The following is a 17710-nucleotide window of genomic DNA, read 5'->3' on the forward strand; positions in this document are numbered from 1 at the left end:
ACCCCGGATGCGGCCATCGCACCGGGCTGAACGCTGTGCCTGGACTGGGCATCGGCACAGAGGGAGGCTCCGGCCATTGAGCTGGGTTGGACGCCATGCCTGGACTGAGCATGGTGCAGAAGAAAGCTCCGGCCATGGAACAGGACTGGACACCGTGCCTGGACTGGGCATCGGCGCAGAGGGAGGCTCCTGCCATGGAGCTGGACTGGACACCGTGCCTGGACTGGGCATCGGCGCAGAGGGAGGCTCCTGCCATGGAGCGGGACTGGACACCGTGCCTGGACTGGGCATCGGCGCAGAGGGAGGCTCCTGCCATGGAGCGGGACTGGACACCGTGCCTGGACTGGGCATCGGCGCAGAGGGAGGCTCCGGCCTTGGAGCGGGACTGGACACCGTCGCGGGAAGCTCTGGACTGGGAATCGTCGCCGGAAGCTCTGGACTGTGAATGTGCACTGGAGGCCTAGTGCGTGGAGCCGGTACAGGGGGCACCGGACTGGTGACACGCACTTCAGGGAGAGTGTGGGGAGGAGGCACAGGACGTACCGGACAGGGGAGGCGCACTGGAGTCCAGATGTGTGGAGCCGGCACAGGTTTCACCAGACTGCTAACCTGATCCTCTGGTCGAATGTTGAGCAGAACAACATCTCTCTCCTCTCTCTCTCCCAACTTCTCCATTGCCTCCCTGACGGTCTCTGGTTCTTCCCGCGGCTCAGCCACCAGCTCCATGTGCCCCCCCCCCCCAAAAAAATGATCTTGGGGTTTTGGCAGCGGACTGACGACACGCTCCTCATGGCGAGTGCGAGGAACCGGCACAGGACATACCGGGCTGGGGAGGCGCACTGGAAATCTGCTGCGTGGAGCCGTCACAGATGGCACCGGACTGATGACTCGCTCTTCAGCCCGCCTGCACTGCAGCCTACTCCATGCTAACCCCTCTCTCCGGTATCCTTCCTCACATTGTTCCATCGACTCCCAGGCGGGCTCTGGCACTCTCCTAGGCTCGACCGGCCACCCTTGTGCTCCCCCCCCCCAAAAAAAAAATCTTGGGGTTGTCCTTGGGCTTTCTGTGGCCGCGAACCCTGGCGTCGTCGCTGTCCTCCATTATTACCTTCAGTCTGCCGCCAAGGAAGGGTTTCACATTCACCCATCACTTCTTCCCATGTCCAAAACTCCTTTCCCTTTTGGGCACGCTGCTTGGTCCTGGTTTGGTGGGATATTCTGTCACGATCTTCAAAATGAGCGGACCAAGGCGCAGCGTGCATTGAGTTCCACATCTTTTTAATATAAAGTGAAACAAAACAACAAAACTTACAAAGAACGTGAAGTAGTAGTGCCAAAACACACTAACACAAACAATCAATATCCCACAAACCACAGGTGGAGAAATGGCTACCTAAATATGATCCCCAATCAGAGGCAACGATAAACAGCTGCCTCTAATTGGGAACCATATTAGCACCAACATAGAAATAGACATACTAGACCACCCCCTAGTCACGCCCTGACCTACTATACCAAGGGCTCTCTATGGTCAAGGCGTGACATGACCGTTCAAAATGTTAGCCACTGTCACCGAGTCCTTCCAAACCACTCAATGTTGAATTTGCGATTGCCAATTTGTTGTGTAATGTTTATGTCCAATGGCCAATGAACACCGATGCGTTTTATCTGTAATTTATTTTCATTATTTCTCTTCATATGACAAGGATTAACAAGGATTTGCCAGTAGATTGTCGACTTGATTCATGATGATGACTGCTAGCTCAGATTTTTGAAAGTATGATGTTGACATGATCAGTCCAATCAAAGCTGCAGTACATATAACGTGATTTGATGTCATTTTTATCTGTGGCCAATGACCATGAGCCTTCTTGGAAGGGCACTTCTAATGTAACTCTATGGCAGCACCCAAAGGGCTCACATTCTTGATGTCTGTCCTTACTAAAGGCGGGTGACATTGTTCCCATGAGTGACAGAACACTGGGCCATTCACGGTGCAATGCTCCTATTTTCTGCTGGCCTGCCCCATCACCACAGAAAGCACTGAGCTAAGCTGAAACACATGTATTTTGGAGCTGCCTGTTTGTATGCGGCTTTATTAACTCAATGATATATCATTGTTTTACATTGTTTACAAACTGATATGTGACACGTACTAATGCAAAAATAACATGCAAAACAGGCAAGCCCCCCCCCCCCAAAAAAAAAAATATAACGTGGGGTTCAAAACAGGTGGGGCTCTGCCCTGCCCTGAATGACAGGTCGCCACTGCATACACTGTAGGCTGTCTGTGTCTATGTGTGTAGATGCCATACACTGTAGGCTGTCTGTGTCTATGTGTGTAGATGCCATACAGTGTATGCTGTCTGTGTCTATGTGTGTAGATGCCATACACTGTATGCTGTCTGTGTCTATGTGTGTAGATGCCATACACTGTAGGCTGTCTGTGTCTATGTGTGTAGATGCCATACACTGTATGCTGTCTGTGTCTATGTGTGTAGATGCCATACACTGTAGGCTGTCTGTGTCTATGTGTGTAGATGCCATACACTGTAGGCTGTCTGTGTCTATGTGTGTAGATGCCATACACTGTATGCTGTCTGTGTTTATGTGTGTAGATGCCATACACTGTATGCTGTCTGTGTCTATGTGTGTAGATGCCATACACTGTAGGCTGTCTGTGTCTATGTGTGTAGATGCCATACACTGTAGGCTGTCTGTGTCTATGTGTGTAGATGCCATACACTGTAGGCTGTCTGTGTCTATGTGTGTAGATGCCATACACTGTAGGCTGTCTGTGTCTATGTGTGTAGATGCCATACACTGTATGCTGTCTGTGTTTATGTGTGTAGATGCCATACACTGTATGCTGTCTGTGTCTATGTGTGTAGATGCCATACACTGTAGGCTGTCTGTGTCTATGTGTGTAGATGCCATACACTGTAGGCTGTCTGTGTCTATGTGTGTAGATGCCATACACTGTATGCTGTCTGTGTTTATGTGTGTAGATGCCATACACTGTATGCTGTCTGTGTCTATGTGTGTAGATGCCATACACTGTATGCTGTCTGTGTCTATGTGTGTAGATGCCATACACTGTAGGCTGTCTGTGTCTATGTGTGTAGATGCCATACACTGTAGGCTATGGGTTGCCAGAAATAAAACAATTAAAACATCTCTCTCTTTTTTTGTTGATTGCCAAAATGGAGGACAGTGTTTGATGACAGGTTACGCACTGACCTGGATGAGCACTGACCTGGATGAGCACTGACCTGGATGAGCACTGACCTGGATGAGCACTGACCTGGATGAGCACTGACCTGGATGAGCACTGACCTGGATGAGCACTGACCTGGATGAGCCCCGACATGGATGAGCACTGACCTGGATGAGCACTGACCTGGATGAGCACTGACCTGGATGAGCCCCGACATGGATGAGCACTGACATCTGCTGGGCTACATGGAATCTACAAGTAGTAGAATCTCAAATGTTGTGTTTACTGGGATATTTGAATCAGATATTTCAGTCAGCGGTAGAAATCATATAGGATCTATAAAAATAGAAATGACCATAGGCAATTTTTCTTCGGCTGCTATACATATAACAGGACATCATACATACTGTAATCTTGGGGTAGAGGTAGCCTACGACATCATTCAGCTCTTATATGATGTCCTAACTAACAACCCTAACCTTCTATATCAGGCGGTGTCAGAGCAAGGCCCTCTATATCAGGTGGTGTCAGAGGAAGACCCTCTATAACAGGCGGGGTCAGAGGAAGGCCATCTATATCAGGTGGTGTCAGAGGAAGACCTATATCAGGCGGTGTCAGAGGAAAGGCTCACTATATCAGGTGGTGTCAGAGGAAAGGCCCTCTATATCAGGCAGTGTCAGAGGAAGGCCCTCTATATCAGGCGGTGTCAGAGGAAGGCCCTCTATATCAGGCGGTGTCAGAGGAAAGGCCCTCTATATCAGACGGTATCAGAGGAAGGCCCTCTATATCAGGCGGTGTCAGAGGAAGGCCCTCTATAACAGGCAGGGTCAGAGGAAGGCCATCTATATCAGGTGGTGTCAGAGGAAGACCTTCTATATCAGGCGGTGTCAGAGGAAGGCCCTCTATATCAGGCGGTGTCAGAAGAAAGGCCCTCTATATCAGACGGTATCAGAGGAAGGCCTTCTATATCAGGCGGTGTCAGAGGAAGGCCCTCTATAACAGGCAGGGTCAGAGGAAGGCCATCTATATCAGGTGGTGTCAGAGGAAGACCTTCTATATCAGGCGGTGTCAGAGGAAGGCCCTCTATATCAGGCGGTGTCAGAGGAAGGCCCTCCATATCAGACGGGGTCAGAGGAAGGCCCTCTATATCAGGCGGTGTCAGAGGAATGCCCTCTATATCAGGTGGTGTCAGAGGAAGACCTTCTATATCAGGCGGTGTCAGAGGAAGGCCCTCTATATCAGGCGGTGTCAGAGGAAGGCCCTCTATATCAGACGGTGTCAGAGGAAGGCCCTCTATATCAGGCTGTCAGAGGAATGCCCTCTATATCAGGTGGTGTCAGAGGAAGGCCCTCTATATCAGACGGTGTCAGAGGAAGGCCCTCTACACCAGGCGGTGTCAGAGGAAGGCCCTCTATAACAGGCGGTGTCAGAGGAAGGCCCTCTATGGTCAGTCTGTGTCAGAGGAAGGCCCTCTATATCAGGTGGTGTCAGAAGAAAGGCCTTCTACCCAAGCCATTGACTGTACACTCTGCTACCATCCAGCAAATGGTACCGGAGCATCGGCTCTCGGCTCAAAAGACTCTGAGACAGCTTCTACCCCCAAGCCATAAGACTTCTAATTAGTCAATGAATGGTTACCCGGACTATCTGCACTGACCTTATCGTGCACTGACTTTATGCACACTCACAAGACTATATATATACACTATACACACACACACACACACACACACACACACACACACACACACACACACACACACACACACACACACACACACACACACACACACACACACACACACACACACACACACACACACACACACACACACACACTACACTGACACTCTCACACAAAACCCACAGATATTCAAACAAACAACACACTAGTCATTATTTCAGATGACTGGGAAAACAAACTATCCAGGAGGAATAGAGTTGTTGTGGATGGCGTATCAGAGTCTCCACGTGAGACCTGGACAGGGAGAACATTTGAAAAATGAGCTCAGAAAAGCTGCCGATGGATCATAGGAAGATTGAGGTAAAGCCACGCCCACACGTCTGGAACACCTGTAACCAGCCCAGGTGACAGACCCAGGCCGATAGTGGTCAAGTTCCTAAGGTTCAAGGACAAGATGGCTGTTCTGGAGAGAGCCAAGAACTCTGATATGACAAGCTCGTTGTCCACCTTCCCTTCCAAAAGTCTGGGAGAAGTGAGAGAACCAAACTTCAGGGTCAGAAGCTTCAGCCAAACATCACATACACACATACACACACACACATGCACACACGCACGCACACATGCACTCACGCACACATGCACACATACACACGCACGCACACACACATACATACACTAACTGACACTCACAAGTACCTGATTGACTGACTCGATTAGCTAAGATTGGGCCTAAAGTAATTTAAAATGACTTCTCAGGAGACTTGTTGTAGACATAAAGAAATGTATGTTGGTCTGATGTGAATGAGGAAGTCAATCCAGACGCAGCACTGGAAGTATTTGTAAAATTGTTCATGCCAATTGTTGACAAGCAAGCAGCTGTTAAGAAATGAGCTGTGAAAACTGTTTGAGCCCTCTGGATTGATGATTCGTTTAGAGCCCTCTGGTTTGATGATTCGTTTAGAGCCCTCTGGATTGATGATTCGTTTAGAACCCTCTGGATTGATGATTCATTTAGAGCCCTCTGGCTTGATGATTCGTTTAGAGCTCTCTGGATTGATGATTCGTTTAGAGCCCTCTGGATTGATGATTCATTTAGAGCCCTCTGGCTTGATGATTCATTTAGAGCCCTCTGGATTGATGATTAATTTAGAGCCCTCTGGCTTGATGATTCGTTTAGAGCTCTCTGGATTGATGATTCATTTAGAGCCCTCTGGATTGATGATTCGTTTAGAGCCCTCTGGATTGATGATTCGTTTAGAGCTCTCTGGATTAATGATACGTTCAGAGCCCTCTGGATTGATTATTCATTTAAAAAAAGATATGATTCAAAGAAATTATGCAAAAGAGGTGGCAGGCTGCTCAGCTGATTGGTTGACATACTATCAAGTGAGAAACAGTGTGACTAAACCTAACAAAAAAGAATAATAAATGATATTCCCAAACCAAGATAAATGACATGAAACACAATGGAAAAATACTGTGGAGTACCTTAACTGATTTCATAGGCAGAAAACCCAATTCAGCTCCATCGTTCGTTGAAGTTATTGTTTCATTTATAACAAGACCATATTGCCAATCGTTTCAACAACTTTTTCACTAGTAAAGTAGACAAACGCAAAAGTGAACCATATTATTTTGTATGAAAGATCTAATAATGAAATGGAAGGATTTCTGTTTGAATTTGTTCAAATTAATGTGGGAGAGGTGCTAAACTGTTGTTATCCATCAATAATGATAAGCCACCAGGTATAGACAACCTTGATGGGAAACTATTGAGAATGGTAGCAGGCTGTATTGCCACCCCTATTTTCTATGTCTTTAACCTAAGACTAAAGGAGTGTGTTTGTCCACTGGCGTGGAAGGAAGCTGAAGTCATTCTACTGCTTAAAATAGTAAAGCACCCTTTGCTGGCTCCAACAGCCACCCAATCAGTTTGAGTTTTTCATTTTTATTTTATTTAACTAGGCAAGCCTACCCCGGCCAAACCCGGACGACACTGGGTCAATTGTGCGCCGCCCTATGTGACTCTCAATCACGGCCTGATGTGATGCAGCCCAGGGACTGCAGGGACACCTCTTGCACTGAGATGCAGTGCCATAGACCGCTACGCCACTCGGGTGCCCAAGTTGATTTATTCTTGCTCACAGATGAAACTGAAGAAATGCATTATTTACATTACTGATAATTGCAAAACACTCATTTAAAATACATAACACACAATACGTGACATAAATAAAATATTGAACAATTGTAAACATTACAGGACATTTTTCATGATGGAAATTTAAATATTAAAATGTGATTTAAAAAAACTAGAATTATCTGTTGAAGTTGAGACTTGAGTTTTGCGGGTACTGTTTTAATGAAGATGCCAGTTGAGGACTTGTGAGGCGTCTGTTCCTCAAACTAGACACTCTTATGTACTTTATGTACTTGCTCAGTTGTGCACCGGGGCCTCCCACTCCTCTTTCTATTCTGGTTAGAGCCAATTTGCGCTGTTCTGTGAAGGGAGTAGTACACAACATTGTACGAGATCTTCAGTTTCTTGGCAATTTCTCACATTGAATAGCCTTCATTTCTCAGAACAAGAATAGACTGACGAGTTTCAGAAGAAAGGTCTTTGTTTCTGACCATTTTGAGCCTGTAATTGAACCCACAAATGCTGATGCTCCAGATACTCAACTTGTCTAAAGAAGGCCAGTTTTATTGCTTCTTTAATCAGTACAAGAGTTTTCAGCTGTGCTAACATAATTACAAAAGGGTTTTCTAATGATCAATTAGCCTTTTAAAATGATAAACTTGGATTAGCTAACACAACGTGCCATTGGAACACAGGAGTGATGGTTGCTGATAATGGGCCTCTGTACACCTATGTAGATATTCCATTTAAAAAATCTGCTGTTTCCAGCTACAATAGTCATTTACAACATTAACAAAGTCTACACTGTATTTCTGATCAATTTGATGTTATTTTAATGGACAAAAAATGTGCTTTTCTTTCAAAAACAAGGACATTTCTAAGTGACCCCAAACTTCTGAACCATAGTATGTGTGCAGAGGATTTCACACTCTACATGTCAGCACCAAAGCCAGTGAGCTCATTGAAATTCTTAATAAGTATTTACAGTCAGTATCAGAATGGGTGATTCATAATAAGCTGGTCTTAAATACATCTTCAACTAAAAGCATTTCATTTGGTTCAAAACATTCTCGAAGACATAAACTTCAACAGTTTTTTTTATTTTTTATATTTGGATAATTAATAGGCTGACACGTTGCTTTTAGCTACATAATATATCACTACTGTGAGTTTCCATCAAATCAAATCAAATCAAAGTTTATTTGTAACGTGCGTCGAATACAACAGGTGTAGACCTTACAGTGAAACTTACTTACAGGCTCTAACCAATAGTGCAAAAAAGGTATTAGGTGAACAATAGGTATGTAAAGAAATAAAACAACAGTAAAAAGACAGTGAAAAACAGTAGCGAGGCTATATACAGTAGCGAGGCTATAAAAGTAGCGAGGCTACATACAGACACCGGTTAGTCAGGCTGATTGAGGTAGTATGTACATGTAGATATGGTTAAAGTGACTATGCATATATGACGAACAGAGAGTAGCAGTAGCGTAAAGAGGGGTTGGCGGGTGGTGGGTGGCGGGACACAATGCAGATAGCCCGGTTAGCCAATGTGAGGGAGCACTGGTTGGTCGGGCCAATTGAGCTAGTATGTACACATATGTACATATGTACCCGCTGTATTCAGGTTGATCAACCTCACCCTAGTTTCATGTCCACGTCCCAGCTCAAGCCTAAACCTAACCCTAGTTTCATGTCCACGTCCCAGCTCAAGCCTAAACCTAACCCTAGTTTCATGTCCACGTCCCAGCTCAACCCTAAACCTAACCCTAGTTTAATGCCCACGTCCCAGCTCAAGCCTAAACCTAACCCTAGTTTAATGTCCACGTCCCAGCTCAACCCTAAACCTAACCCTAGTTTAATGCCCACGTCCCAGCTCAAGCCTAAACCTAACCCTAGTTTCATTTCCACGTCCCAGCTCAACCCTAAACCTAACCCTAGTTTAATGTCCACGTCCCAGCTCAACCCTAAACCTAACCCTAGTTTAATGTCCACGTCCCAGCTCAACCCTAAACCTAACCCTAGTTTAATGTCCACGTCCCAGCTCAAGCCTAAACCTAACCCTAGTTTAATGTCCACGTCCCAGCTCAAGCCTAAACCTAACCCTAGTTTAATGCCCACGTCCCAGCTCAACCCTAAACCTAACCCTAGTTTAATGCCCACGTCCCAGCTCAAGCCTAAACCTAACCCTAGTTTAATGCCCACGTCCCAGCTCAAGCCTAAACCTATAGCTTCATGTCGACATCATCCCAACTCAAGCCTAAACCTAAAGTTAAGTACAAAACTCGTATTCAACGGATTGGTGTACTATATTAATCAGGAGTGATGAAATGTGAGAAATCATACAGCCCTACAATATACTGAAGTTCCTTCTGTAAAAAGAAAGTTATTCTCCATCACATTCACTTTAGCATTGTGCTTGTTAAATTACTATTTTATGTTTAGGACAATTAATTTCAGAAATTGTATTAATCAATACCCAATCAGAACGTTTATTCGATTGTAAAAATATTATATTTGAAGTAAAAATGTGTCGGATTTACATAACGTACGTGTGACGTAAGCACGTCGACTGGTTGAACGTTTACATCTAGCTAGCAGTGCACTGTGTGAGCGTTTCCGAACAAAAGCCTGAAGACGAGCAAATTCAATAGCAGCAATCGGCATTTTAAAACGAAACAATTGATTATCAAGTTGTAGGTAATTATATATTACAGTTATTTTGGTGTGTGTGTATTGTCTGTCGTCCTTGCCTTGTACCGAATCTTTGTTTTGCTGTCTGCGTGCGTGGAAGACTCAGATTACGATTGTTGTTTGTCTTTTTTCAGATTTCCAATGTGACAACCATTTTTTTTTAAAACTATGTAGATAGTAACTAAGCCATTTAAATGACATGGGTTTGCTCATATGTTGTTGATATATTCTGGTCAGAGTTGGATTGGGTAAGACTTTTCTCTTAACCCAAGGCACAGGTCCGTCAGGTTCTACAGCGCCATCCTATGGTCGTGTTTTTGTCATATCTGAAAAATGTATACCTAATGTTATTCTGAAGTAGTTATTACCATCGAGGAAAATGTTATCCTACATTTCCCACTTTTTATTTACTGTGCTTGCATGAGTCATTTGGCAATCAAACACAATGTCTCTTGGGCATCAAAGGAACCAGGCATCATTCACGTGGCCAGGCTCCTTCTCTATTGCTTTGACACAGCAGGCCCAGTAAACATATGGCTGGTAGCCCTATCATCTCCCCATTGGCGTCGTTCACAGGGGCAAGCCACAGGTACAACGATCACACCTAATGTGTTGAGGAAGACGTTTTAGGTAACTCTTTCAGTATTGGTCATTAGAATGTAAAAAGGGATGGCTGGTTTAATCTTAAATTTACAAAATATGACATGGAGGAGGCGGTTTTGTTGAAGTTTTTATTTAGTTAAAGTGGTCGCAATGCAAGAGACACTTTTGAATTCAATTACAGATAACTTAACCATTTCTCTTCTTCAGATAAAGGCCCAGAAGTTACCCTTCTCTCCAGCTAAGATGGGAGGGGCTGTGAGCGCTGGGGAGGATAATGACGAGTTGATTGACAACCTGAAGGAGGCACACTACATCCGTTCGGACCTGGTGGAGCGGGCCTTCAGGGCCATCGACCGGGCCGACTACTACCTGGAGGAGTACCGTGACAGCGCCTACAAGGACCTGGCCTGGAGGCACGGCAACATCCACCTATCAGCCCCCTGTATCTACTCGGAGGTGATGGAGGCCCTGGACCTTCACCCTGGCCTGTCCTTCCTCAACCTGGGCAGTGGGACTGGGTACCTCAGCACTATGGTGGGCCTCATACTGGGTGAGTTAATGTAGCAGACGGTACCACCACTCTGGGCCTCATACGGGCTGAGTTAATGTAGCAGATGGTACCACCACTCTGGGCCTCATACTGGCTGAGTTAATGTAGCACACGGTACCACCACTCTGGGCTTCATACTGGCTGAGTTAATGTAGCACACGGTACCACCACTCTGGGCCTCATACTGGCTGAGTTACTGTAGCACACGGTACCACCACTCTGGGCTTCATACTGGCTGAGTTAATGTAGCAGATGGTACCACCACTCTGGGCCTCATACTGGGTGAGTTACTGTAGCAGATGGTACCACCACTCTGGGCTTCATACTGGCTGAGTTAATGTAGCAGACGGTACCACCACTCTGGGCTTCATACTGGCTGAGTTAATGTAGCAGATGGTACCACCACTCTGGGCTTCATACTGGCTGAGTTAATGTAGCAGACGGTACCACCACTCTGGGCTTCATACTGGCTGAGTTAATGTAGCAGATGGTACCACCACTCTGGGCCTCATACTGGGTGAGTTACTGTAGCAGATGGTACCACCACTCTGGGCTTCATACTGGCTGAGTTAATGTAGCAGATGGTACCACCACTCTGGGCCTCATACTGGCTGAGTTAATGTAGCACACGGTACCACCACTCTGGGCTTCATACTGGCTGAGTTAATGTAGCACACGGTACCACCACTCTGGGCCTCATACTGGCTGAGTTAATGTAGCACACGGTACCACCACTCTGGGCCTCATACTGGCTGAGTTAATGTAGCAGACGGTACCACCACTCTGGGCCTCGTACTGGCTGAGTTAATGTAGCAGATGGTACCACCACTCTGGGCCTCATACTGGCTGAGTTAATGTAGCACACGGTACCACCACTCTGGGCTTCATACTGGCTGAGTTAATGTAGCACACGGTACCACCACTCTGGGCCTCATACTGGCTGAGTTACTGTAGCACACGGTACCACCACTCTGGGCTTCATACTGGCTGAGTTAATGTAGCAGATGGTACCACCACTCTGGGCCTCATACTGGGTGAGTTACTGTAGCAGATGGTACCACCACTCTGGGCTTCATACTGGCTGAGTTAATGTAGCAGACGGTACCACCACTCTGGGCTTCATACTGGCTGAGTTAATGTAGCAGATGGTACCACCACTCTGGGCTTCATACTGGCTGAGTTAATGTAGCAGACGGTACCACCACTCTGGGCTTCATACTGGCTGAGTTAATGTAGCAGATGGTACCACCACTCTGGGCCTCATACTGGCTGAGTTAATGTAGCAGACGGTACCACCACTCTGGGCTTCATACTGGCTGAGTTAATGTAGTAGACGGTACCACCACTCTGGGCTTCATACTGGCTGAGTTAATGTAGCACACGGTACCACCACTCTGGGCTTCATACTGGCTGAGTTAATGTAGCAGACGGTACCACCACTCTGGGCTTCATACTGGCTGAGTTAATGTAGCAGACGGTACCACCACTCTGGGCTTCATACTGGCTGAGTTAATGTAGCAGACGGTACCACCACTCTGGGCTTCATACTGGCTGAGTTAATGTAGCAGACGGTACCACCACTCTGGGCTTCATACTGGCTGAGTTAATGTAGCAGACGGTACCACCACTCTGGGCTTCATACTGGCTGAGTTAATGTAGCAGACGGTACCACCACTCTGGGCTTCATACTGGGTGAGTTAATGTAGCAGATGGTACCACCACTCTGGGCTTCATACTGGCTGAGTTAATGTAGCAGACGGTACCACCACTCTGGGCCTCATACTGGGTGAGTTACTGTAGCAGACGGTACCACCACTCTGGGCCTCATACTGGGTGAGTTACTGTAGCAGACGGTACCACCACTCTGGGCCTCATACTGGGTGAGTTACTGTAGCAGACGGTACCACCACTCTGGGCCTCATACTGGGTGAGTTACTGTAGCAGACAGTACAACCACTCTGGGTGAGTTACTGTAGCAGACGGTACCACCACTCTGGGCCTCATACTGGCTGAGTTAATGTAGCAGACGGTACCACCACTCTGGGCCTCATACTGGCTGAGTTACTGTAGCAGACGGTACCACCACTCTGGGCCTCATACTGGGTGAGTTACTGTAGCAGACGGTACCACCACTCTGGTCCTTATTGGGACTGAAATGGGGGAATCAGCAGGCCAACTGATTGGAAAAGTGTATTTTCTTTATTAAAATTCATTGTGGATCGTACAAAACTCACATGGTGGTTCTGTTGTTATCCTGGTTCCAGGTCCATTTGGTGTGAACCATGGGGTGGAGTTGCATGCTGATGTGATTGAGTATGCCTACCAGAAGCTTGCCTACTTCATCAAAACCAGCGAAAGCTTTGACAAGTGAGACTACCTCTGATCTCCTTCCCCATCTAGAGCAGTCTTGTCTGTCTGTCTTGTCTGTCTTGTCTGTCTTGTCTGTCTTGTCTGTCTTGTCTGTCTCTGTCTGTCTCTGTCTGTCTTGTCTGTCTCTGTCTGTCTCTGTCTGTCTCTGTCTGTCTTGTCTGTCTTGTCTGTCTTTGTCTGTCTTTGTCTGTCTTGTCTGTCTTGTCTGTCTTGTCTGTCTTGTCTGTCTTGTCTGTCTTGTCTGTCTTGTCTGTCTTGTCTTTCTGTCTGTCTGTCGACATCAGTGACTTGTTGAATATCAGGTTAGAGTCTTCATGTGTAGCCTGTATATGCATTTTTTGTGTCTTTTGTTTATGCTGTATCTGTGTTTCTTTTAGGTTTGAGTTCTGCGAGCCTTCCTTTGTGATGGGGAACTGCCTGGAGATTCCCTCTGAGAGCAGGCAGTATGACAGGGTGTATTGTGGGGCGGGGGTGCAGAGAGACCATGAAGAATACATGATGAACCTGCTGAAGGTGGGGGGTGTTCTGGTACTGCCCCTAGAGGAGAAGGTGTGTATAAACACTAACACGCTCACACTGAAATGCATACATGTTAAATGAGAGGTTATGAGGGCACAACAAGAGGTAACCTCTTGTCGTGCCCTCATAACCTCTTGTCGTGCCCTCATAACCTCTTGTCGTGCCCTCATAACCTCTTGTCGTGCCCTCATAACCTCTTGTCGTGCCCTCATAACCTCTTGTCGTGCCCTCATAACCCCTTGTCGTGCCCTCATAACCCCTTGTCGTGCCCTCATAACCCCTTGTCGTGCCCTCATAACCCCTTGTCGTGCCCTCATAACCCCTTGTCGTGCCCTCATAACCCCTTGTCGTGCCCTCATAACCCCTTGTCGTGCCCTCATAACCCCTTGTCGTGCCCTCATAACCCCTTGTCGTGCCCTCATAACCCCTTGTCGTGCCCTCATAACCCCTTGTCGTGCCCTCATAACCTCTTGTCGTGCCCTCATAACCCCTTGTCGTGCCCTCATAACCCCTTGTCGTGCCCTCATAACCCCTTGTCGTGCCCTCATAACCCCTTGTCGTGCCCTCATAACCCCTTGTCGTGCCCTCATAACCCCTTGTCGTGCCCTCATAACCTCTTGTTTTGCACTTTCTAGCTAACCAAGATCACGCGTACAGGCCAGAGCAGCTGGGAGACCAAAAAGATCATTGCTGTGTCCTTCGCTCCCCTGGTGCTCCCCAAAGATTACACCAGTAACATCAACCCCAAGACCGTCCCACTACGTGAGTGCCTCATCAGTTTGTTATACATGGGAGTCAGTTCAAAGGACATGACTCACCAGACCGATTGTCGCTCTGCATAGTACGGGGGCCGTTCGCTTGCTTTTCTGTGCGGCGTGTTACAAGGACTACCCGCCGTTGCTGACTGACAGCCGTTATTTCGCCCATTTCTACATGTAGAATCGGTCTGCAAATTTCTACCGCCGCTGTTCAGAGGTGCTAAGTACTCGCGGCCGGCAGACACTCGGCCATCCTAGTGGTCTGTCCGTACCTTTTTTTTTTTTTATAGAGTTGAGTGACGATAGAAAACCCCAAAATAACTTTTTGTCACCATGGAAACAATAGTCACGTTAACCGTTTTCTAACTTTCCCATCATTCTCTGTGTCCTTTCCTTTTCGATCATCTCTCTGGTGACCCACGGAGCAGCCATGTTTGAGGTGCGGACGCTGCAGGAGCTGGCTCGTATAGCCATCCGCCACACCCTGAGAGTGACCACGGACAATGGGGAGGGTCACCCACGGGGCCGGGGCTCTTTTGGAGGAGGCAGGGGCCTGGGAGTCAGTGGGCTCCACAAGTACGGCCCACGCTTTAAACGCCGGCGCATTCATCGGCGCCACTGCACCTCTGTGGTACTGAGCAGTGCCCTCCCTACCTCCGCCCCCATGGACAACAACAATAACCGCGGGCGCCAGGAGGAGGAGAAGCAGGGAAGGGCAACCCGGGGAGCGGGGGAGGAGGAGGCTGCGGAGGAGGAGGAGGAGGAAGAAGAGGAGGAAGCAGAGAGGGAGACAGGGGAGCTACTCCGGGCAGAACCACCTGTAAACATCCTGAGAGAGAGGATTCTCTGTTTGCCCCTCCCGGAGCCTCTGAAGATGTACCTGCTGTACTACCGGGAGAAATGACTTCTCCACAGATAGAACTAACAGCAGAAAACAACCAAGCAACCAGCCTTGGGCATCTACAACCCCTGACCCCTACCACTCATCTAGGCACGGTAACAGGCCCCCTGTGACTGACTGACTGGGTCTCTATTGGTTACTGACTCACTGACTGGGTCTGTATCCCTCTTGTCTTCTACATCATCCTCTCTCTCTCTCTCTGTGTTTTTCTTACTCAATGCCTTTCCTGTATGTGTAAGAAGCATACATATTTGACCAGTGTAATGGTAAGGGTTTGACCTCTGTGATAGAATGGCTCCCTGGGAATCTGTAGCTTAGCTTTCTCAATGGCACAGATAGCTTTCTCTGACAGCCAAACAGATCCATTTTTGTTGCAGTAGTTGGGAGAGGAGGATAATTGTGATATTTTTTTCCATTTTAACTCAACTCAGAGGGTTGGGTGGGTGTGAGTTTGTGATCTATCATTATGTGATGTGATTGAGCGCTGGACATATGGTGGTGTCTGTTATCTTGTTGGAAGACTCTTCTTATTGGATGTTACGTGCAGCCACAGGTTCCAGAGCACAGGGTTCAGGTCTTAAATAAAGGTAAACCACTAGATATTGCTTTAGTCTTGTGCTTCATAAATGGCATAGTGTCCGAGCCGGAGGAGAAATAGTTTGTAATTTCAGTCGTGTCCAGAAGCCAGAGAGACTTTGTTTGGCATAGTGGACAGGGATTTGAGACCACAAAGCTGGGATTTTCCCTATTAGACCCCCCCCAAGTTCCCATAACATCATAGATCTGTTCAGGGGAGCTGTTTGTGTGGAGTTTGCACAATGAGTATCAGGTAGGATTCCACAGTGAGGCCATTTTGTTTTTGATATTGCACATCGCAACATTGGTCTGATCTGGTGTGGCTGAGTGGAGCTGGTAGAGGTGCCTGGTGAAGACGTGGTATGTCTGAAACTGTTGACCTACATTAGGTTTAGAGACCTATATCTAAAGTGATGCTATTGGTTGACTCTATTCTGTTAGCAGGTTGACCTTGGCAGACTGGAAGTGAAGACTAGGTGTGTTTTTGAGAGTCAGCATTCCAGAGAATAACTGTAGTCGACACTATTGTAAAGTCCAGAAGACGTTTCAACATGATCATGAGACTAAGGTTGGCAATGCTTCTTCAAATGTTATGATGGATTCTGCTCATTTCCAAATTCAAAAGCACCTACTAGAGATCAAATTCTCTTTTTATGTTGAGTAGATTTCTTTTCCAAGAGGTCCTATGAATATTTCCTAGCTCGTCCGTGTTGGGTTCAGTGACATTTTTAATTCTGTCAATTCGGGGGGGTAATACATTTGATTCATAGGCAGATTTAAATTTAGTTGAATTTCATTAGCTTCTGAATTGATTGGATAAAGGTGAAATTGACTCTAACCCTGGCATGTACATTTATCTAAATATGCTCATTTGGTTTACTCCATAATCAATAGTGAAAGCTTGCAGAGGATCATGTTTTTTTCCCTACATACTATTTGTGTTTTCCTATTGGTCGAAAACAGCATGATGGGGGGGGGGGGACTGGTTGATGCCAATTCATTTTGTTGATGTGGAGGTTTGCTTATCTTTTCTCCTGTCATTCAAAACTATCTGTTCTGTTAATATACATTTTGAAGTGGAGTTTGGTGTTCATCAGCACATGGAACATTGTTTCTGTGTAGTATTTGGTTTGTAATGCAACCGAAAATTAAAAAACGGACAAAAAAATAAAATAAAATAGATCATAATCGCTACAGATATTCCTTAAGTTACAGACCTGGATGTTTTAACCTTTCACCCTTCAGTGCCAAACCTACAGTATGTCGCATGGAACTTTCATTCTAGTTATAACTATTTTGATTTGTCCTTTTTAATAGAACATTTGGAAATATGCTTTCTCATTGATAAATCTTTATTGTGACTTGGCCAGGCAGATTGCTTTGGTCGTCCAACTGTGTAACAGTACACGTCTTGAGTTTTGTCATGTTAATTTTCAATATTGTGGTAGATGACAATAAAGGCCTTAAGTCTTTCCCAGTCTGCCCTTTTATTCTGTGCTGTAGAACCATTCCTTTGGCTTCTTTGAATATTGCTTTTTTTTCTGTCAAAGCTTATCATTTTGTGAATGTTTGTGTTGTACTTCAGCAGTTTAAGGATGTTTTGGAATTTGCGCTGTACTATTGAATGCTGTTAATAAAATCATTTATGCAAAGTTGAGAATGTATAGCACTTTAGTTAAACACCAGATTCACTCATTT

General features: G+C 46.3%; 1 protein-coding gene across 2 annotated transcripts; it reads left to right on the forward strand.

The window, feature by feature from the left end:
* Positions 1–9588: 9588 nt before the first annotated feature.
* Positions 9589–17672, forward strand: LOC129829544 (protein-L-isoaspartate O-methyltransferase domain-containing protein 2-like). Of its 2 annotated transcripts, none has more exons than XM_055891299.1 (6): positions 9589–9741; positions 10546–10888; positions 13153–13255; positions 13636–13807; positions 14413–14539; positions 14964–17672. In XM_055891299.1, exons 2-6 carry the CDS (start codon positions 10582–10584, stop codon positions 15437–15439), a joined length of 1185 nt encoding a protein of 394 aa, XP_055747274.1. In that variant the 5' UTR covers positions 9589–9741; positions 10546–10581; the 3' UTR covers positions 15440–17672. The 2 variants fall into 2 exon arrangements, with proteins under 2 accessions (XP_055747274.1, XP_055747275.1); XM_055891300.1 differs by having other exon boundaries at positions 9589–9737.
* Positions 17673–17710: the final 38 nt, after the last annotated feature.

This window comes from Salvelinus fontinalis, chromosome 31, assembly GCF_029448725.1.
Source record: "Salvelinus fontinalis isolate EN_2023a chromosome 31, ASM2944872v1, whole genome shotgun sequence".
In the NCBI taxonomy this organism is placed as follows: domain Eukaryota; kingdom Metazoa; phylum Chordata; class Actinopteri; order Salmoniformes; family Salmonidae; genus Salvelinus; species Salvelinus fontinalis.

Coding starts and splice junctions, on each gene's coding strand:
- LOC129829544 (XM_055891299.1), top strand. CDS start 10,582: ATGGGAGGGGCTGTGAGCGCTGGGGAGGATAATGACGAGTTGATTGAC. Junction 13,808..14,412: donor TACTGCCCCTAGAGGAGAAG/GTGTGTATAAAC, acceptor TGCACTTTCTAG/CTAACCAAGATCACGCGTAC. Junction 14,540..14,963: donor CCCCAAGACCGTCCCACTAC/GTGAGTGCCTCA, acceptor CCCACGGAGCAG/CCATGTTTGAGGTGCGGACG.